This window comes from Mytilus californianus, unplaced genomic scaffold (assembly GCF_021869535.1).
Source record: "Mytilus californianus isolate M0D057914Y unplaced genomic scaffold, xbMytCali1.0.p SCAF_7, whole genome shotgun sequence".
Lineage (NCBI taxonomy): Eukaryota > Metazoa > Mollusca > Bivalvia > Mytilida > Mytilidae > Mytilus > Mytilus californianus.
Genome location: NW_026262723.1, coordinates 51,849,407 through 51,873,525, shown reverse-complemented (window position 1 = coordinate 51,873,525; position 24,119 = coordinate 51,849,407). Strand labels below are relative to the sequence as shown.

General features: G+C 32.0%; 1 protein-coding gene across 1 annotated transcript in view; it reads right to left on the bottom strand.

The window, feature by feature from the left end:
* Positions 1–13,695, bottom strand: part of LOC127709709 (probable E3 ubiquitin-protein ligase MGRN1) — a 37,271-nt gene extending 23,576 nt beyond the window's left edge. Inside the window, exons 1-8 of the mRNA XM_052215370.1 lie at positions 13,508–13,695; positions 10,211–10,329; positions 8,040–8,128; positions 4,929–5,066; positions 4,320–4,434; positions 2,981–3,044; positions 743–906; positions 114–335 (exon numbers count right to left, since the gene is read on the bottom strand). Coding sequence (XP_052071330.1) covers positions 114–335; positions 743–906; positions 2,981–3,044; positions 4,320–4,434; positions 4,929–5,066; positions 8,040–8,128; positions 10,211–10,329; positions 13,508–13,595 — 999 coding nt within the window. The 5' untranslated portion in view covers positions 13,596–13,695. The remainder of the gene's footprint in view (positions 1–113; positions 336–742; positions 907–2,980; positions 3,045–4,319; positions 4,435–4,928; positions 5,067–8,039; positions 8,129–10,210; positions 10,330–13,507) is intronic.
* Positions 13,696–24,119: the final 10,424 nt, after the last annotated feature.

Below are 24,119 nucleotides of genomic sequence, written 5' to 3'. Positions count from 1 at the left end.
TACAGTAGTAACTACTTAGACCACTCAGCCACCGAGGCCCCACAAACAATAGATAAAACTGGTACTAAGATAGTTATCCAATTTAATGGATACTGCATTGTTAATGACTATACCTGGACAGGAATAGCCTGTTTCCTTCTCATTGCTCTGATCTGTAATAAAGCTCTGAATGGAGATCTACAGATAGGACAATTACTGGCTTGGTATCGCAGTGACTCTGCACAAGCACTACATAGACACAAGTGACGACATGGTAGAATTAATGTGTCTCTCATGTCAGACATACATATAACACATTCTGCCCCACTATCATCAACTTCATCATCTGGATCAAGCTGAAATGGAAAAAAAAATACTTCCTTCTTTAGGTTTCTTATTTCAAATGAATCTACGAATCTTTAAGGATGAAATCTTGAACTGTATTTTTGTGTTTAAGTTTTTTTTCTTGTAAGTCTAAAGGCTTTTATTTTATCAAGAGGGTCAATAAGAGTAAAACAGAAATAGGATATGTAATTCATCATAATAAAACTACTACTGACTGAACAAAAAATGTTGATGCTTGATGTATTTAAGAAGATAGAGAGATAATATATGAATAAATATACCCACACATTTAGCAGGAGGAACAAAATAAAGCATTATCAAATTTGCAGTTTTAGTTTCAATGATCTTCTAACAACATACAAAATTTAAAAAAAAGAGATAGGAGTAAAAATTGGCAAATAATTGACTGTTTCCTCACCTTTGACCTATCAACCTGCTTGTTTTCAATCCCATATATTTCTTGCAGCAGATATGATAACCCATCAACAAACTGTTTTTGTTTCAATGGCTTCAGTATGTATCCACTGTCTGCTGAACTTTTCTCTACCATACCAAATGTAAGATGGGCATGGTTTGGATGTTCTGTAAATGACATTTAATAGAAATTGTAAAAAAACTGAAACACAATTTTAGAACCTTTAGTGAGCAAGCACATATACCTAACGCCCTCCATAAAGCTTGAAACAACATAGTTTTTTTAAATATTTTCTTTTAAAAGATATGATTCTTTTTGGTTATTTCTAGAAGTACTATTGTGACTTTAAATCAATAGGGATTTCCTCTATTATATGCGACCATATATCAAATTAATTTCAAATCTCATATACATCATTTGATCTAAGCATCTAGAGCAGGGCTTCCAAAAAATATTTGAGCCAGCCAGACATTTTATGTCTTATCCTGATTTTAATCCCTTAAGACTAAGTAACAAAAGGCAATCATGGTAATCAGTTGGCCATCATGTAACCAATGATTGACATTAAAACGATATTAAACTTTTACTTTGATATAAATTGGATGTTCTGACGTAAACTGTTAAATTCAGACAGTGCATTATTCGAAGTGTGCAACGTCAGCATACTAATATCTGCCTTAGGCTCTTTATTTGTGCAAAATAACGTTGTCAAAAACTTTACTTTCGTTTTTAAAAAGCACATTTTCCTAATACCGGATGTTGACACCGACCAGAGACGGACATGTAAAATCCGTGTATGTTTAAAAAGCACGATTGAGTTTAAGTAGCTCTTTCCACTTTATTTCTTTAAGAAAATACTCGAAATGAACGTCAGATAAAGGTATCAATGATAATTTTAGCATTTTTGAAGAATTAGGATGCATAATTAAATTTCCAACCTACACAGGCGCACACGTGTACTAGTTCAAACAATGTGGTTCTGAAGATTTTTCGTTTAAAAACTTTTAAAATTTTTCATCAAATCATATTTATAAATGTATTTCTGATAAGTTCAATCGTTTTGAATAAATTAATTAGATGCAAACCGCTGAAATGTAAGAAAATAACTTTGAATAGACCGATTAATGTCCGGTACAAAATAGTTTACCTGTCACCTGAACAGGTAAATTTCAGCTGTCTGACAACTAATTAACCTTGAATAAAATGAGAAGGTATTAAAGTAGAGTTTATTTTGATAGTTCTTATTCATCATGTCACTTTTATGACCGGAAATGTGTGGCTGTTTCAGACAAAAGGTTGGGTCAAAAAGATTGCATAAACTTCCGATTTTTTTTTGAATTATGTTAAAATGTCCATCTCTTAAGAAAGCCTTGAAAACTTAAAGTAGATATCCGTTTCATGCTTTTCCCAGCCGGACAATGTATGGTAAATTTATAAATGTCCGGAATATATGACCGTTTTGGAAGCCATGACCTAGAGACCAGTTTTCTGCACAAATTTTTAAATATTTTAAGTAACTTTGACCTCAGCCTTGGAGGTAGTGACCTCAAAGTCAATAGTGATCTTGTTTTTAATATATGTGACCATATATTTAACTATGGAGCAATCCCATGTGTTATATTTGATTCAGCATCCAGAAACCATTTTTTGTGTATAAATTTCAGATAATTTTAGTAACTTTGACATTGACCTTGAATATGGTGACCTAAAAATCAAAAGGATCTTCCACTTCATTATATGTGATCATATATCTAAGTATGGTTGCAATCTGATACAAATTGTTTGAAAACAAAAAATTCTGAGTTTAAATTTTCAATTTCTAAAGCCCAACTGGTTTGTGAGGTTATTTTTTGTGTCTTTCTTGCTATTGAATCTGATGAAAAGATATAATTTATACAAGGAGATTTTTTAGCGATTTTATATTCATTGGAAAATTAGCAAAAATAAATCCCTTCTGAAAAATATCCAACTTTACAGTAATTAGATAATTCTTCCATTTCATTATTATAATGGAGTTTTATTTTTGGCTTTTGCAATTTGTACAATTTCAGGTGTCAAGACAAAATTTATTTTTCATTATCAATCAGTTACTAAAAACCAAAAAAAAATATGATTTTCATCATGCAAAGATCAAAATGTAGTACATTGTAAGGAGACACAATTTGACACACCAACATCTACTACTTTTTAATAAAAACCACTGAAATACACTGAAAGGACTTAAATTATTAGATAACTTACCTTCATCTTCTACTACACAATGTATAACCACTGGGATGATGTCCTTAGTTGGATCATACTGCCACTGAAATTATACATAAACAAATCTCATTTTTCACTATATGTCAATTTAGCAAGTTTTGTCCAATACATTGTACATAAAATCTGTATTTGTATTTTCATGGCATCATATTTGTATAATATTGTTTTCATTGGTTGAAGAAATACTGCAAACATTATTACATCAGTTCTTTATAAATTGGTTGAGAGAAACAAATCCATTGTTAATGGTTGACAAAACCACATCAAGTTAAAAGGCAGAAGAAAAGTGTCATAGTTTAATGGATGAAGACAACTTGCTTCGTTTTAATTAATGGTTGAAGAAACCAGTCTAGTTTAAACTGCTACAAGCTAAGAAACCACATATAATCTTACTTATTACTAGAAATTATACATAGTTGATGTGTTTAAAAGAAAAGGACACAGTACATTTGAAGAAAAAACAAAGTAATTGTTGAAGAAACAATATAGTAAATGTTGAAGAAATTAAACAATATTGTAATCCTTGAAGAAACAACATAGTAATTGTTGAAGAAATAACATAGTAATTGTTGAAGACACATAGTAATTGTTGAAGAAACCACACAAATTGTTATGACTGTTTACTGTAAATTCAGAAATTATTGCCTGTATTTATCATTGTGATTTGTAGAAAAGCTACATACAGATATATTTATTTGATATCAGAATGCTAGTTCTTATGATGGTGATTCTCAAGTAGTCGCATTATTCGCATAAATATAAACCTCGCAAAAATTCTGAATTTACAGTATAATAAACAGCTGAATTAAGACTCTTAATTTTACAATTTTGATGCATCTTTGGACTCACAAGTTTTGAAATTGATGAGTCCAGACAGGTTTTGATGAGTCCAGGACTCATGGACTCGCCTTTGTGAGAACCCTGAAGAGAACATGACATGCCCTAATTGTAAACTAAAATGGATATTAAGAAGGCATCTAATCAGAAGCAAATAAAATGGCTCTGTAGAAAAACATGAATGATGATACCCTTAAGCATAAAAATATGGTGTCAAATATAACTGTTAAAAGTCCCATAACTCTGGAATGACAAACAAGAATATTTTGAAAGTTAAAATCGAGTCTATATTCACCAATCACAACAACAGTGTTAAGTTTGTCATAATTTGATTCAAGCTTTTCTTCAGAAAATTTGGTGGGTACCATCACATGACCTGACTGAAAGCAACTGAGTGGCTGGGACTTATCTCTTCTTCAATGTAATTGGTGGGTTCTATCACATGAACTGCCTGTGAGAACAATGATTGGCTGGGACTTACCTCTTCTTCGGTATAATTGGTAGGTTCTATCACATGCCCTGACTGTGAGAACAACTGATTGGCTCCTTTCTTATAATGGTATGTGTCTGACTTTATAGGATGTTTAGAGTTAATTCTATAAATAATAAACTAATATTATAAATTCCTATAATTATTGTGACATTTTTACAGTATAAATGCAAAATTGGTTAGGATTAACAAGTATAACTAATAAACTGTTGAAATTGGCTGTCTTTGGATGCATATTCAAGGAGGATATTCATTCCTACAGTATCAATTTCACTTCTCAAGCCTGTCCATATCAAGAAAAGAGCATCTTGCTAGTAAAAAATATTGTGTATGATCGATTGATTGTTGGTAGTTAGACAGCTGCAAATACTTCTAGTATATTCACTAAGAATTGTTTTCAAATCTGATAGGAATAATCAGAATATTACATCAGGTGACCTAATGCAGGGCATATTTTCAGTTCCTATCTTCCTATCCTATTTTTCATATGGATGTCTGAATATGAATGACATATATGTCACTTGATTTTTAAGTAAACAACAATAAATCAATCGTGATTCAGAAAAATAGTTTTAATGTTGTACAGATTTGATAACTTACACAAGTTGTCCATTGTTAAACTCCTCTGTTGCAAAGTAATAGATAGTAATTGCACATTTGACATCAGAATCAAAGACAAATTCTACATTATATTTGTTTGTGGTCTTCTGATCATCCTCTACTTCAGCTTCATCAACCCTTAAACATCAAATTAACATGTACTAATTAAATTTTTACACATGCAAAAGATATTGTGGATTCATTAATAAAGGCTGCTCTGTAACCATGGCAATGCTACTCTATAAAACAGGAAGTTTTAACAGCAGAGATATTGATATCATAAATCTCCGATGAATTGGTAAGTCCTGGGTCACATGCAAAATTTAACTTTTGAAAAACTGCCAAAATTTACATTTTTCTTTAACAGGAAGTTCAACAATTTGATCTAAATTTACTACAATGTATTAAATAGTTTGAAATAAACAGCTGCGCCATGAGCGCATGATACGCCCGTCGTCTTGTGTGTGAATTTTTATGCAATAAGCATAAATAGTTTCTGACATACGGCGTGACATGCGAAAACCCCCTTTTTTTTTTACGAAAAACTCAATATCTCTAAAATAAAATTTTGAATCAAAACCAAAAAGTATACAGATCTTTAGATTAATATAACTAAGAAGTGTGTAAAATTTTAAGCAATAATCATAAATCGTTTTTGAGATACGGCGCGACATGTGAAAACCCCCCTTTTAAAAAAAAAAAAATCAATATCTCAAAAATAAAATTTTGAATCGAAACCAAAAAGTATACAGATCTTTAGATTAATATAACTAAGAAGTGTGTAAAATTTTAAGCAATAATCATAAATCCTTTTTGGGATACGGCGCGACATGTGAAAAACCCCTCCCCCTTTTTTTTACAAAATACTCAATAACTCAAAAATAAAATTTTGAATCAGCACCAAAAAGTATACAGATCTTAAAGTTAATATAACTAAGAAGTGTGTAAAGTTTTAAGCAATAATCATAAACTGTTTTTGAGATACAGCGCGACATGTGAAAAACCCCTCCCCCTTTTTTAACAAAATACTCAATATCTCTAAAATAAAATTTTGAATCATCACCAAAAAGTATACAGATCTTAAGATTAATATAACTAAGAAGTGTGTAAAGTTTTAAGCAATAATCATAAATTGTTTTTGAGATACGGCGCGACATGTGAAAAAAAAAACACACACCTGTTTTAGTTGCTAAGTCCCGTAACTCAAAAAGTTTTAATCTTATTTTCACCAAAAAGTATACAGATCGTTTGACCATCATAAGAAACAACTATGTTAAGTTTCATGAAATTTGGATAAGTCATTCTCAAGTTACAGTGTGACATGTTTACGCCGGACAGACAGACAGACGGACGGACACCGGACATTTGTATACCATAATACGTCCCGTCAAAAATTGACGGGCGTATAAAAACTTATATTTTGTCATTCCAATGAAATAAAGCTGTCAAATCACTAATTTCTGAGAAAAATTTAACACAAATGGACAGACAGACATGAGGAATGCAATACCCCCCCACCCCCCCCCACTTTGAGTGGAAGTATATTAATAATACGATGAAAATACATTGAAAAACAATTTGAAGCTCAAAATACATAAAAATTGGTTGGACAGAAATTTGAAACTCATATTAATCCATTAAATTCTTGCAAAAAATATCCGAAACCTGTCTAACGTAGAAAGAACAAGAAAATAAATCGAGTTGCTATAAAGTAAACTATCAATGTATTAATATAACATTAAATATTATAAATATCTCTCCACTCAACCTTTTTAAGGAAACAAAAATGAAACATGAAATGTTTAAATGCATACCTATATAAACTGATATAAATCACATGTGTTATGTTTCCTGATTATGCTATTTCCATGAACCTCTTTAGTCTTTACAAAGGGTAACAGTCTAGAAAGGGAACACTTTAGTTGGTATGGACTAATAGTTTTCCTTACAATATTTTTTTTAAATTGGCAAAGTTGATAACTTATTTTCTAAAATTCTCCTGAAAAGCAATACTATCTCAATCAATTTTTCTATTTCTATTTTACTGACTGGAATAAATATTACTTTGTTTTTGTATTTTTGATTTTTGTTGTGTTAGTTTTCTCCTTAACTTTTATTCTATGCCACTGATTTGAGTACTCATACAGTTAGTTGAACCCTTCCACATATTAATGGCACAAGTAAGTGAATGGCAAGGGTTTCTTAATTTATTGTCTACAAGTATTTCATAAGATGGCTAATCTTTCAGTCTCTTTGAGTTCAACTTTTTCTAGATTCAGGTCAAGCATGTCATGATAAGGTATGGATACGTACCGATTATCAGGTTGTCTGCATTTTCATATTTTACAATATCATTATGCAAACCACCAGATAATCGATTTATCGGGTTGTATTTGCGTATTTTCATGATAGAAACAAGGGTTTTCTTTGTTTCACCAGCAAACCAGAAGATGATTTGATAAGTTCGGGTCAAACTTATCAACATCGGTTCATTCATTATGACGTCGGTGATATGTACAGGCCAAAGTTATTAAGGCAGGGTTAACGTATTTGACCTCACAAAGCCCTGATAAGCAATTTAATTGAGCTGAGCAGAGTGATACAGACAGTGGGACGACTGATAAGTATGTATTTGTGAGACACGTAGATAGGAATAAATCTAAAAGGGGTAGATTTCTTTTTTATTTTACAGAGTTTTTAGTTCCTGGTTTTAACATTTACACAAAAATCTACTTTTATTCATATGTGTATCTACAAACTACAGAGCTTTATATGTACATGATGTATGAAAAACATTGACCTGTACTATCAAAAAATGTCTCAAGAAATAAACAAAAAATGAAATGAACAAAAAGGTACATTGTGTCAATACATGTAGTGTGCAAATAAAAAAAATTCACCAAACTTAAAAAAGAGGTGGTGTAGTGATGTTGTGTTTCCAAGAAATAATTTCTCATGTAAACTGATGTTTTAGATAAATGGTGATTTGAGAAGACAAAGAAAAATCTTTCTTATATTTAACAGTTTGTTTTCTCTGCGGAACTACAAGTATATATGTTTATATATTTTCTCGGGGAAACTACAAGTATATATGTATATATATGGACTTACTTGACAAATCGAAGTGAATCCTTTCTGATGTTGATCAGACTTTTAAGTGTTTTGGTAGGTTCATTACCTGATGATGAAGGATAAGGATACTGAAAATAAAATAAAATTTGTCATATACAAATCAAATTGTAATCGAAACACAGAACTCAAGATATGATTCAGTTAAACATTGGTCCTATTAATCTACTGAAAATATAACTTAATTCACCCTGTCCTATGAAATGAGTTTCCTTAATGTTAAGGCCTTAATACAATACAGTTTTGATCCGACTGTGATTTTTTGACGAAAATTTGCATACAAGCTATTTTCATTTATTCAATTCAAATATGTAATTATAAATGGGGAATGTGTCCATGGGACACAGATGATGCCCCCACTTGCAGAAAACGTTATAAAGGGACATAACTCAAGAACTGTAAAAGTGACGCTACTCAAATTTGTATCTGATCAGTTTAGAGAACGGAAACGAAAAATTCAGCAATTTTTCCATTTGTAAAGGGGCATAACTCTAGAACGGTAAAAGTGACGCCACCAAAATTCAAACTTGATCTGTGTTTTGTAGCAATAAGCATAGTGTATAAGATTCATAACATTTGGTTGAGGCAAACTAAAGTTGGAGAACGGAAACGAAAAATTCAGCAATTTTCCATTTGTAAAGGGTTATATCTCTAGAACGGTAAAAGTGACGCCACAAAAATTCAAACTTGATCTGTGTTTTGTGGTAATAAGAATTGTGTATAAGTTTCATATTATTTAGTTGAGGCAAACTAAAGTTAGAGAACAGAAACGAAAATTCAGCAATTTTTCCATTTGTAAAGTAGCATAACTCTAGAACGGTATAAGTGACGCCACCTAAATTCAAATTTGATCTGTGTTTTGTGGTAATAACCATTGTGTATAAGTTTCATAATATTTGGTTGAGGCAAACTTAAGTTAGAGAACAGAAACCAATTTATTTTTTAATATGAAGATATGAAGTATTAAATTACTTTAACAGTCAACCAAAATGTACACAAATGGACTGCAAAATCAAAGTATTAGACTAGATAACAAGTAATCACCATGTTCCAAAGAGATTCCCTACATGCAAACACTTGCCAGAGTAATTTCTAACTGAATCACTGTGATTGTAAATAATGTTGAGCTAATAAGGCCAAACAAATATTATTGAGTCCCTGATTCCCTACCTACATGTACCCTACAACTCTCATGCCTACCCTAACACATGTTATGAATATTTTTAGTTAGCACAATTGACCATTTTCATGAAGGGAATACACTTTTGATTAAGCATGGTTTAAGTCAAGATCAATATCTATATATAGACTGTAAATTTAAAAAAAAAAAACAGTATAAAAAAACTTTTATCACAGACTATCTAGATGTTGACAACATGGACACAGACGGAATGTAAGATAAATACATTTTACCTCAAGGACTTTTATTGCAGGCTCAACTAAAATCAATGAATCATTGTATCTACATCACATAACTATATCTCCTTCTTGCATAGCTCTACATCCTAAGACCTTGTCTGGGTTTAGATTTACTTTTGGTCCCTTTTGGTTTTATCAGCTACTCAACAATTGTATCAGGTTTTGGACAAATATTTTAGCCTTGAGCATCACTTGAGACAATAATTGTCAAAATTGGCATCTGGTGCAGTAAAATTGGTACCTTTAATGTTAATACTACCACTGGTCAATATCTCTGCTGGTGGACTGTACAAATGTAAGTCCAGGAGGGTATCATGATCACCAGCCCAGTAGCCAGTACTTCTGGACTATCATGAAAATAGGGAAACATGCATATGTATTGTTTGATTTAAATTTGCTGTTACATAATTTAAAAAACATTTTGAATTAAGAACTGCATCTCCCTCATACATATAGCTCTGAATCCTTGTCTGGTTTGGATTTACTTTTGGTACTTTTTGGAACTCTTCAATGTTTCACTTTGTATTAGGTTTTGGACTTTCAAATACATTTGTAATTTTAACTTCACTGGAGACATTAATTGTCGAAAAAATCATCAGGTGCGGTGCTGTAAAATTGGTACTGTTTATCTCATAAAAATGATGATATCGAGTGCAGTTAAATTGGTACTGTTTATGTCATAAAAATGATGACAAGGTAAATTTATTATTTTCATACAAATTCAAGCAACTTACAGCAACAGGCTTCGATCCAAGAAAATTGAGATCCTGATTTTCTCCAAACAGATAAGCCTCTGGCTGACTCATATCAAATCTTTCTCCTCCCATGATAAAATGACTTCCAAAATAGTTGCCTGAAAGATAATAAAGAAACAGCTTAAACTTGTACATGTACTCAATAAAATTTAAGGAATTTTATTCAAAAAACACGGCAGAATTACATTTTGTAAATGACAGTTTTTAAACAGATCATATTAATTTTTTAGATTCAGAATATATACACTGAGGGAATAAAATACATGAAAGTTAAAAATGTCATTTAAAACAACCCCATAATGGGAGGAACGTAACTTCAATAGTAAAACAACCCCATAATGCGAGGAACACAACTTCAATAGTAAAACAACCCCATAATGGGAGGAACACAACTTCAATAATAAAACAACCCTATAATGGGACTAACACAACTTCAAGAGTAAAACAACCCTATAATGGGAGGAACACAACTTCTATAGTATAACAACCCTATAAAGGGAGTAACACAACTTCAATCAAAACAACCACATAATGGGACGAACACAACTTCAAGAGTAAAACAACCCTATAATGGGAGGAACACAACTTCAATAGTAAAACAACCCTATAATGGGAAGAGCACAACTTCAATAGTAAAACAACCCAATAATGGGAAGAACACAACTTCAATAGTAAAACAACCCTATAATGGGAGGAAAACAACTTAAATAGTAAAACAACCCAATAATTGGGGGAACACAACTTCAATAGTAGAACAACAATATAATGGGAAGAACACAACTTCAATAGTAAAACAACCCTATAATGGGAGGAAAACAACTTAAATAGTAAAACAACCCAATAATGGGAGGAACACAACTTCAATAGTAAAACAACAATATAATGGGAGGAACACAACTTAAATAGTAAAACAACAATATAAAGGGAGGAACACAACTTCAATAGTAAAACAACCCTATAATGGGAAGAACACAACTTAAATAGTAAAACAACCCAAAACAACCACATAATGGGAGGAAAACAACTTCAATAGTAAAACAACCCAATAATGGGAAGAACACAACTTCAATAGTAAAACAACCCTATAATGGGAGGAACACAACTTCAATAGTAAAACAACAATATAAAGGGAGGAACACAACTTCAATAGTAAAACAACCACATAATGGGAAGAAAACAACTTCAATAGTAAAACAACCCAATAATGGGAGGAACACAACTTAAATAGTAAAACAACCCAAAACAACCACATAATGGGAGGAAAACAACTTCAATATTAAACAACCCAATAATGGGAAGAACACAACTTCAATAGTAAAACAACCCTATAAATTATAATGGGAGGAACACAACTTCAATAGTAAAACAACCCTATAGAGGGAGGAAAACACAACTTCAATAGTAAAACAACCACATAATGGGAAGAAAACAACTTCAATAGTAAAACAACCCAATAATGGGAGGAACACACCTTCAATAGTAAAACAACCCCATAATGGTAGGAACAAAACTTCAATTAAAACCACATAATGAGAGGAACACATCTTCAATAGTAAAACAACCCCATAATGGGAGGAACACAACTTCAATAGTAAAACCAACTTCAATAATAAAACAACCCCATAATGGGAGGAACACAACTTCAATTGATGTACATTTGTTATGAAATGTTTCAAGGAATTCGGTTGAAAATAAACAGAAGAGTTGATTTCATAAAATTGGTACATGTACCGTTTTTTTGTCAATTTTTTTTGAAAGATATAAAGTTTCCAAGTCTTGGAAAAAGTCCTCCAACAGACTTAAATATACATTGTAAATGCAGGTGAACAACTTTTAAGCACATGTATGTGCAATCTTTCAGTCAGTTTCAAGGAACTAGGTTGAAAACTGTAAAGAGTTGATTACACCAGGTAAATCTTTTTACCACAGAACACCACAGGATACCACATAATGATTAACATATAGCAAATTCTAATACTAGAGACATTATTATTGTTGTTATCATTCATATTTCAAAAGTATACAATTTTTTAACAGGTTACCTACTCTGTGGTAGGACATCCTGGTACTCCATCAAGTACATGTAAGAGCAACAAAAGAAGTAAAAATTAAAATCAAGCTTACTTACCGTGCAAATTGACAGTTTTTTTATGATTTTGTCGTGTATAGAAAACATAAAGCAATTATTTTCCCCAAAACTTACACCGATCGATGTAAGCTTGATTTTTTTGACAAAATTTATACTCGGAGTAAATTTTGTGGTGTAAACACAGTCAATAAACGTATTTACACTTTTGGTATTTAGCTATATTTTGCCTCCGAATGACCTTAGATCTACTCCGAATCACCTTTTGACGTCAGGCAACAATCACTTTTTAATTGTGACATCAAATGTTTTGAATTATGATGTCAAAGTTTACGGGAACCTGTGTGATTTTACGTAATGGCGGACAAATTTGCATACAAGTGTAAATACGTCTATTCAGCCATAAGGCCCAGCTGTCCCTTAGGCTTTTTCATACGAGATTCAACTGAAGAGTTCAAGTAATCAAAATGATGTTATCACGCTCTACCTTTAATTTCTTGACTCTCTAATCTGTCAAATGGTGGATTCTATACGTGAATTGCACCAATTAAATTATCAATAACAATGGTTATTCCTGACCTAGCTCAGATGTTACTTAAGGTTCATCATAACAAACGGACAAATATGGCTGTATTTTACATGCCAAAAACTACTCTTAGTACAGACTTACCTGTCCAGTTCGAAAAGTTTTAATGTCTGGCATCCACTAGATATATAAAAGTCAAATGCATTTTGCGTTTCAGAAAGATAAAATCTCTTTTGGATTTTGATGGGCATTTTTTTTCCTTCATGCAGAAGGTGTAAAAATTAACTAAGTTGTGATACAACTTTGAGATGCTCCCTCTCAGGTAAAAACTGTATTGATTGTCCTTGATTGACATGGTCAACAGGTATCTACACAACTATAGGTGAGTTAAAGGGTTTAACTGAGTGGACAGTATCAAAGTAATTCAGGTGTTTGTTTATTTTTACACCTTCTGCAGAAAGGAAAAAAAATGCCCATCAAAAACCAAAAAAGATTATATGTTTCTGAAACACAAAATGCATTTAACTTTTATATATCTAGTGGATGCCAGGCCTTAAAACTTTTCCAACTAGACAGGTAAGTCTGTACTCAAGTAGTTTTTGAGTGCAAAATACAGCCATATTTGTCCGTTTGTTATGAACCTTAACGTGGTGTTTTTTGTTACCTGATTTCGGTGGGTATCTATACACGTTATTACAAGCAGTGTCTATATCTTCGTTTCCGTTGGCCTGTCGGCTTGTTAAAGCACCCATTGTTTATAGAATCTGTAAAATTATCAATTATTGTTAGATTTTCTTGTAGACCATAAAACATAAACATGAAATAGACTTCCGGGAGTGACGTTACTGTTTCTTCTTCTTCACGTAAATGCCTCCAACGTTGGAGCACACACGGGTCTCACTAATTAGCGACAACAAGCGTCAAGAAGCGACAACAAGCGTCAACAAGCGACAAGAAGCAACAACAAGAATTATTTTAGCGACAAGAAGCGACAAGAAGACTATTTAACGACAAGAAAACATTTTTTTTTTATTAGATATAAAGAAATTTGTATTTAATGTTTTTTTTTTAAATATACGAGCAGATATGTCTAATTAAAATGTGTTATTATATAGATAGACGAAGAAATGAAACATTTGTGAGGAAGAAAGAGATTGTGAAGTTTATATTAGTATATTGGTAGATGAAGAAATTAAACATTTGTGAAGAAGAAAGAGATTGAGCTTCTTTTTTTAATTTTTAAATATGAAGAATATGTATAAGATAATGTATGTATCTGTTTTCATCAAAGTCAAAGTATGAATAAACGAATGGAGATATATATGGAGCGGGCATAATGGAATATAATATTTTGATTCATTTGCTTAATATTATGCTCTAAGTGTACTCTTGTTATGTCAATTCGATGCTTTATTTGTAGAACTCTCAGCCACGCTTTGCCATCTTTATTATTTAAGCGTGTTTCCAGACCCCACGACGAGGACGTGGTTCTACCTTGGGGTCCATATATTTTTTTTTTTTTTTTTTTTTAATTATTTTTAGTCATTATATAGTAATATGTACATTCCTATCTAACATAATATTTATACATTTTGTACATGGTGGTCCCATTTTGATAAGCCGTAGATTTTTACCACTAAGATTCACTGTATTTTTGCCCTTTTTGAAGTTGTAGTTTTAGCATTTTTAATACGTTTCCGTTGGCAAGGTTTACGTGCACATGCACTTGTTTTGGGGATTGTAAGCCCACCATCTGTTGAAGTGGTGGACTCTGGGATTGCGTTTAACTTTCTCCCATGAGTCAAGAATTTTTGCAATGCAAAAGCCTTTTCTTTCTCCGATTTAATCTGCCATAGTCTGACTTAAGATCCGAAACTGATCTTTTGTTAATTTCTGGCATTTTTGGTGAAACCATGTTTCACATTTTTCACAAAACACACACATTCGAGTGCAGTTTTTTGAACAGTTACCACATGGGTGTGCCATTTTTAGAGTGTAAGACTAATATTGCAGGGTATAACTTCCCTTACTATTTCCTTTGCCCAAGAGGAAAACCCTTATCCCAAGGGATTCAGTTTGACACGGCGATGTGACAAAATAAGTGCGTTTCAATATTTACCCTTGCCCAAGGGATATCATGAACGGACGTGTCCACTATAGTTTAATTATAATACTTCTAATATGCATTTATCGAAGTTCGAGTCGTAACCTTTTTTTCCCTTGCCCAAAAGGAAATTGAAACCCTGTACCAAAGGGTTCGTTTGATACCGCGCAGTATCAAAGACGTACAAAGTAACTGATTTATTAATCAAAGGTAAACCGAGTTGCGTTTTAGATTCTAGCAATTGCACAGAGCACGTACTTTTGCGAGAATAATACTGAAATGCTGACAATTTACTTTATACTAAACATGAAAGTTGAATGGCTTCAGTCAGCTTGGTAGAGCAAAGGAAATGCACACTCTATAAAACTGAAACAAAAACAAAAAAAGGTCAACTTTCCTTTGAAGGATTTATTGAAACAAAAACATGAAATATAATTTCCTTTCTAACAGTATAATTCATTGTTCTTGATAGGAACAACATTAGATGTGGCTTCACCCTAAGGTAATAACAGTACACACAATGCGGGTGCGTCTAAACACTGCTAAGGAGTCCTTAGTGCACTAAGGACTTATAATATGCCACTAAGGACTAGATGGGGTGCTGTTACATGTAATTTGTTTTCATATTATGGTATAGATCGATATTTAATGCATAAATTTCAAATTTTGTAGAAAAATAATCACAAATAAATCAGTAATTTAACATTGTTTAGACACGTGCCGTTTTTTCTTTGATATTGCCGAAAATCAATGAACCGTTAGACACGTGTCAAATTACATAACTGATTACACTGTTATCTTAATTTGGAACAAGTATTTTACAGTTTTATCACTAAAAAATTGCCAAAAGTTAGATACGAATAAATGAATTATTTTTCAGTTTCAGATTATTTCAATGATCAATTTTGATTTAATTTCGCACTGAATAAGTTGTTTAAATTTTATTAATTTTTTTTTTCAGAATCAAGGATTTGTATATTTCTTGAAAACTTATTTAATAAATAATAATCATGTAAACAGACGTATTTAAAACATGAACTGTTTGCACAGTGTTTATTTCTTTTGCGTTTGCTATGGTTCATTTTCAAAATTTATTATTATATAAATAACACGTTTGAGCAAGGATTTGTATAAAAATCCTTGGTTTGAGCAATATCTTTCAGGACAAAAACGAATTCTATATGAAAAGAAATTTTTACTTCATGCAACCAAACTTATATAATACATGAACCGTTTGGGCGGAAGATGTGGTATGATTGGCGATGAGACAACTCTTCACAAGAGACACAAAATGCCACAGAAATTTATTAATTATAAGTCACCGAACGGCCTTCAAACAATGAGCAAAGCACATACCACATAGTCATTATTTCATAAAATATTTCGTACAATATCTTAAACAGAGAATTTGGTCAATAAAATACACATACTTGTTCTTAAAAAAAAAAAAAAAATCTTTTTTTTTTCATATTTTACATGGGATAGATTTAGATAAAGTATTCACATTATCCTGTATTCCAAAAATCGTTATTTTCGTATCATATGGTAAAAGCATATTTTCTAAGCAATTCGTACAAAGCATAATCTTTTTTTTGACAAAATTATATCTTTAGCTCTAAATTAACACATACGGGATATTTTTCGTAAATAATGTGCTAAAAACTGTGGAACATTTTAAAAAACATTTGTCTCCTTTATATATTTGAAAATGAAACATCATTTGACTTGAGTTCGATATATGCTTTATTTAAATTCGTTTACTTTAAGATAAAACAAATGTCGAACAATGACAAAAAAAAGTACCGTATGAAACCTTTGTAAACAGCTATATATAGATTAGACCGTTGGTTTTCCCGTTTGAATAATTTTACACTAGTAATGTTTGGGGCCCTTTATAGCTTGCTGTTCTGTGTGAGCCAAGGCTCCATGTTGAAGGCCGTACCTATACCTATATTGGTTTCATTTTACGAATTGTTACTTGGATTGAGAGTTGTCTCATTGGCACTCATACCACACCTTCCTATATCTATGTTATTCATATTGTCTATCAAACTGGTTGAAAACTAGTTGTTTTGATAAACCACAAGGACGCCACATGATTTTTTCCCTATTCAATCGAAATTCGTAAAGAGTAATCTAAAGTGGAAGCAAACATCATGTTTTATAGTTTTTCAGAATTTACTCATATTTTTTTAGTGAAACCATTTGTATATACACGCATCTTAATTCTTTAAAAAACTTTTACATATATCTATTCCTTTTGTCTTGGTATCTCCTACATAAACCTTTTAACAAGCTGACCACACTCTAACTTAATATTAGTTAGCGCACATCAGAGTCGTTCACCTATTGCAAATAACTTTGTCGGAAAAGAAATAAAACAAAAGCAAAATTATTTGTCCTTTTAATCATTGTAAATAAAAACAACACATTTAATTATAAAATATTAAGCATTAATCTTTTCGAAACAATTGTTAAGTACTTAAAATAAAAAGATTATGATTGTTTATTCAGTTGTTATATTATATGGCACGTGGCAATCGGTTCACTGATTTTCGGCATATCAAAGAAAAACAGGCACGTGCCTAAACAAAGCTTAATTACTAATTTATTTGTGATTATTTTTCTATAAAATTTGAAATTTATGCAGTAAATATCAATATCTACCATAATATGAAAAAAATTACATGTTACAGCACCCAATCTAGTCCTTAGTTGCATATTATAAGTCCTTAGTGCACTAAGGACTTTTTAGCAGTGTTTAGACGCACCGCACACAATGTGGAACATCAAATGAGATTAACGAGGCGCGTGTCCCCAGTTTTATTGCTACAATAACATCCAATTAAAACCTTCAACTTTGTACACGCGTCAGACTATACAATTACACGCGCCAGAATATACAATCATTGTAAATAGTGAACACCTGTTGAAAACTCAAGATTGTCATTAATTTCCTTTCATCTTCAATCAATATGCATAAACATGATAAATATCGTTTAATGAGGCAATAAACAAATAAAAAGATGAAAACATTCACATTTCAATTTTCTTTTCCTCTTGTGTGATTTCAGTTCTTTGTATTTCACAATTTGTGTCAATATTTTCAGGACAATGATGCACAAATAATTCATTTTGCGAGCTTAATATATATTGCACGAAAAGAGTTTTAAAAAACAAATTATAAGATAAATAATATGTTCTAAAACACAAGGAAAAGTAATCTCATAATACAATAATTAAACGTAATACTGGCTGTTATACATAATAGATGATAAAATATTATATAAATAATGTTTCATTTTTTTCTATCAATTTTAACTTTCTTGTCGCTAAAATTATTTTCTTTTGCATATTCTTTTAACATTTATTGCAATAATTAATTTTAATTAAAAAAAATATGTTTTCTTGTCGCTAAATAGTTTCTTGTCGCTTCTTGTCGCTAAAATAATTCTTGTTGTCGCTTGTTGACGCTTCTTGTCGCTAAAATTCTTGTTGTCGCTAATTAGTGAGACCGAATTTGACCTCCATTTTGTCATCAGTAACAACATATTAAAATTTGAAAATTGGTTGAACCATTCATGAGTAAATGCACGGACACTGTTTGGCAGCCGACCGCCTGCCCGCCCGCCGTACATCACCAAATTAATAACCCATTTTTTTTTTTATATAATCCGGTTAAAAATTGTATATGATGCTTTTTTATGTTCAAATTCAAGGGACTGAAAAAATGGCCTTATCATACCGTTTCCTTCAAACACAAATATATAAATATCAATTTGGGATCACTTAACATCTATTTTAAACTGGCTTCCATACACCTTATCGCTATTTATCCGCCATTACTGGACATCACACAAGTTCCCGTAAAATTTTGACGTCATAATAGAAAATGTCTGACGCCACAATGGAAAAGTGATTGTTGTATGACGTCAAAAGTTCGAGCGGGACAGATTCTCGGGTCAAGCGGGAATAGCGATAAGGTGTATTGTCCACAATAATTTATGGTCACATTTTTTGTTTTCACTGTTATAAATCTATGTATAATGTAAGAAAAATAAGATTTGGTCTGCTATACCTTAGGGAGTTGAGGTTCAAAAATAAATCAAACCAGTATAACCACACTCTCTGGATAAGTAGAACACAACAGGACTTTATGCCACAGGATCACACTGTCTGGAGCAGAAGAACACAACAGGACTTTATGCCACATGATCATACTGTCTGAAGCAGTAGAACACGGCAGGACTTTATGCCACAGGATCACACTGTCTGGAGCAGTAGAACACAACAGGACTTTATGCCACATGATCATACTGTCTGAAGCAGTAGAACACGGCAGGACTTTGTGCCACAGGATCACACTGTCTGGAGCAGTAGAACATGACAGGACTTTATGCCACAGGATCACACTTTCTGGAGCAGTAGATAACGACAGGACTTTATGCCACAGGATCACACTGTCTGGAGCAGTAGATTACAACAGGACTTTATGCCACAGGATCACACTGTCTGGAGCAGTAGAACACAACAGGACTTTATGCCACAGGATCACACTGTCTGGAGCAGTAGAACATGACAGGACTTTATGCCACAGGATCACACTGTCTGGAGTAGTAGAACACGACAGGACTTTATGCCACAGGATCACACTGTCTGGAGCTGTTGAACATGACAGGACTTTATGCCACAGGATATTAAGCTTTAATAGAATCATCCATACTGCTGTATTGAAAATACAACTTTTCCACATTTTAGGTAAGAAAGTGACAACAAAAAAACATTTGTAACAAAAGTTATTTATTTTATAAATATTTTGGTCTTAATTACAAAAAAAACATACATCAATGAAAGAATGTTTTAACAACTAGAAAAACTCAGCCGAGCCCAAAAATTAATACCATTTATACAGAAACAATGAGAATTTGTGAAAGTTTCATTTAAATCAGTCATAGTATAAGATAGGTTGCATATACAAGCAACTATTTCATTTGTAGACATATTATGAATTAGTCAACTTAAACCAATGTTCGGAATTCTTGAAAAGTCTATAGGAACAGTTTAAAGTCTTATCAACTTAAAATTTAATCACATACAAATTTAACAAATTATTTGGGAATTTGGAAGGGAGCTCTCCCCCCCCCCCCCCCCCACCCCCTTGTCCCCCCAAAAAAATTAAAACCAAAAAAAAAAAACCCAAAAAACCCGATAATAGGAAAAGGAAATGGAAAGCTGAGCTAACCTTTATAGGACTATAAGTAAAGATCTAACTATAATAAAGTCTCAAATCTTTCCCCAACTTTCAATAGAAAGATCAAATAAAAAAATTAACTTAGTGTGCAGCACTACATTGAAAATACCTGGTAGGACAAATTGTTGTTATCGAATATATATATTGTAGAAAAATCATTTACTTTTATCTGAAAACACCATAAAATGTAATTGTCTATCAACTTTTACCAAGACTAGAAGCAAAGAAACTGAAACCAGTTAAATAACTGATAAAAACACCCTTTTAATTCCCAGTCGTGTTAGAGAAGTCAACCTTGCTGCTTGGGTGCAGACTGGAAAAGAGACAACAAAATTAACATGAAATAAATAATTTAATATTACATGGATTTGAATATAAATATTCTGTAATAACAAACGCAGGATATCACAAAATGATATCCATATACAAAACAAATTGCACTTCATAGAAAAATATATCCCATAAAATAACTTGTATAACTTTATTTGTCCAATAAAATTATAGTATTTTATTAAAAGAAAAGGTATGACTGTTACCTAGGAAAGATTAACACAAATTTTACATTTGTTATTTGGTTGTAAGAATTTGTATGCCAAAAATCAAAATGTTGTAAAATAATAATTATGTTAGTTTTTTTTACACAAAAAGAGTAACCAGCATAGATTTAAGTTGAAATAATTTTTTAAAGAATAACAAGAGTGCACATGCTGATATGTCTTGGCTGCTTTACTTACTGTGATTGAACTTGTGTTGAAAGTCTGTAATATGAAGGTTTTACTACAAGTACCGCATAAACTTAACATTATTCATGGAAATGAGGTCAAGATCAGGTCCAGTCAGAGGTCAAACAGACATGTACACCTTGCACCAAATATAGTGAGCCTATAGCTCATATCATCTGAGAAACGGACCTTATTACAAAACTTAACATCGACCAATGAATTATGAAAATGAGATCAAGGTCAGATGAAACCTGGCGGACAGACCTGTAGACCTTACAATTATTCCATACACCAAATATAGTTGACCTATTGCAGTGGAGGATCCAGGGGGGGGGGGGGGGGGGGGGGGGGGGGGGGTGTTCCGGGGGTTGGAACCCCCTTTTTTAACGATCAATGCTTTTTGGGACATATGGTTGGAACCCCCTTTCTAAAATGGCTGGATCAGCCCCTACATTGCTTATGTTCTCTGAGATATGGGACCAGGATAACTTAACCTTGATCACTGATCCATGAAATGAGGTTGAGGTCAGGTGAACCCTGTCTGTCAGACATATAGACCTTGCAAGGATCCCATATACTAAATACAGTTATCCTATTACTCATAATAAGTGAGAATTTCACATGACAAAAAAACTTTAAATTTTCTTCAAGCTATCGCTGACTTTGTAACACAAAGCATCTACATACAAGGTATGAAGCATCAAGGCCTTCTACCCAGTGGGAAATCTAGTGAACGAAAACAATAGAAAATTCACTCTTCTTATGAAAAAGTTGAGAAAATCAATAATAAAACAATGCTAGTGACAATACTGATCAAAAGTTATTTCCAAACAACAATTGTACATTTTAAAGAAATTATTTGTTAAACTGTGTTATTAGAAATATACATGCAAATACATGATGTATTATGTTCAGTATATATCGAGATAATTGCATTAAAAGCTTGTGAAACTGAAGTCTAAGAAATGTTAATCTATGCTGCATATTGATAAAAAAAAATTGGACAAAATCATGTACATACAAAATCTAAAGATCTTTTGGGTCATCAATTTTCAGGGTGTTCCACAAAGTACTTAGCATGTTACAATTTCCCAAAATATTCTTATTTTTCACATCTAAGTTTTCAAGTACACTGGTCTGCCCTTGTCACTTGAACATTCAAATATAGAATTATTGTCTTTTCGTGAATATAACAATTTAAGTCTGTATGTGCAGGTTAAAAAAATTAAAGATAAATATGTTTATGAAGTAGGTATGTTTTTTACTATTTTTTTATACAATTTTAAGATAAATTACTTTGCCGAGCGCAGCTGGATACGACCACAGAGGTCCAACCCTGAACAGTTGGGGCAAAAATGGACACAATATTCGCGCTTGATACAGGTCTGAACTTGGATTGTAATTCAATATTTGACACATAATAGGTTTCTGACACAGAATAACTGTAGTTTAAAGAACTTAGAATTGGTTATATGATTTGAATTTATATTCAATTTTTTGCTTTTGAGCAATACACTATGCTGTTGCAAATTGACCTCTCCCCCCCCCCCCCCCCCCCACTTTTAAAAAAAAAAAAAATTTGAAGGATTTTCTTTTTGATTTCTGAAATCTTGAGGAGAAAAAATTGTCCCCCCCCCTCTTTTTCCAAAAAAAAAATTCTTTCCCTCAGTCATGGTCATAATTTCAATTCAAATTTCAAATGGAGTTTGCAACCATAATAACCCATTAAAATACATCATCAAAGTTTTAATATAGAAAATGACATACATAATCATAGCTAAAATTAATTTACCTTAATCAGCATTTTAAAAATTATTAAAATAGTAACTTCTAAAAATGAATTGACAGCTAATCACCTCAAGACAATACAAAAATTCTTTATACATAATTTAAAAGCAGTGTAAGGGAGGTAATTCAAAGTAGTTTTTGAATTACCTCCCTTACACTATAATTTGTAATTAAGTAATTGTCCATTAACCAGGACACCCTTGTTTTTTCTCACTTTTTTGAACCTAATTCCTAAACGGTTTGAGCCATAACCCCCCAAAGCCAATCCTAACCATCCCTTTGTGGTATGGAAACTTGTGGTATAATTTCAGAGAGATCCATACACTGTTCTAAAAGTTATTGTCATGAAACTAGAAAAATGCTTATTTGGGCCCCTTTTTGGCCCCAAATTCCTAAACAGTTGGGACCATAACCCCCAATATCAATCCCAACCTTCCTTTTGTGGTTATAAGCCTTATGTTTAAATTTCATAGAGATCCATTCACTTAAACTAAAGTTACTGTGTGAAAACCAATGTGTCTTCGGACAACAACGACGCCAACGTCATACCAATTGTCTCAATTTTTGTACAAGTATTTGCGGTCTTCTTGATCTATTCACATTCAATGTTTACATCGGGATGAGGTCCGTTTGAAGTTGCTTAGTAACTCAATTTCAAAAGTGTTAATCTTTGAATCAATTGATTCTTTTGAAATTTTTTCCCTGAACTTCTCTGATCTATTTGCATATACATATGGATAATAAGCATGTTCCAGAGAGGTATACAGCCAGTAGAAATATAAATTGAAGTTGGTACTCCAAGGATTTATTTGCATAGCAACATTTTAAACCAATTTTACATCAAGCTCCTATAGCCAGCTGTACTCGTCGTTTGCTATTTAAGGAGGGAAATGATAACATTAAATGGAAATTTTGTTTTTATTTTAACTTATTTCTATTTTTACTATTTACCAGAGCTTTTTCCTGTGAATTTATAATTGATGGCATCCTTGCTAAAACGGGACAAACATTGAAAAGATATAGTTTTCAGTGTTAACAGGGGAGGTAATATTTTGTCACTAGATTTTCCACTGTACCTTCTAAATTATAAAGCTTTATACAAACATGGCACAATAAATTTTAGTATACAGAATGATAGAAAATTATTGATGTTCATGAGTAGAAAACAAATGTATTAATTTTGTTGCATTGTCTTTAATGACAATAAGAGGCACATAACTTCTGAAACAGGTTAAATCTTTGTACAATGCTAAAAGAATCACTTCTCAATATGGTAAATACTTTGAGATTTTTATTTTTGTTTTTTGGGGGAATATTTTTCTATTTGTTCCCAATTTAGTAGAAATAAACAGTTTTATTAAATTCAACTGCAGAATGTTTTAGTGTAAAGCAACACATACAGATCATAACA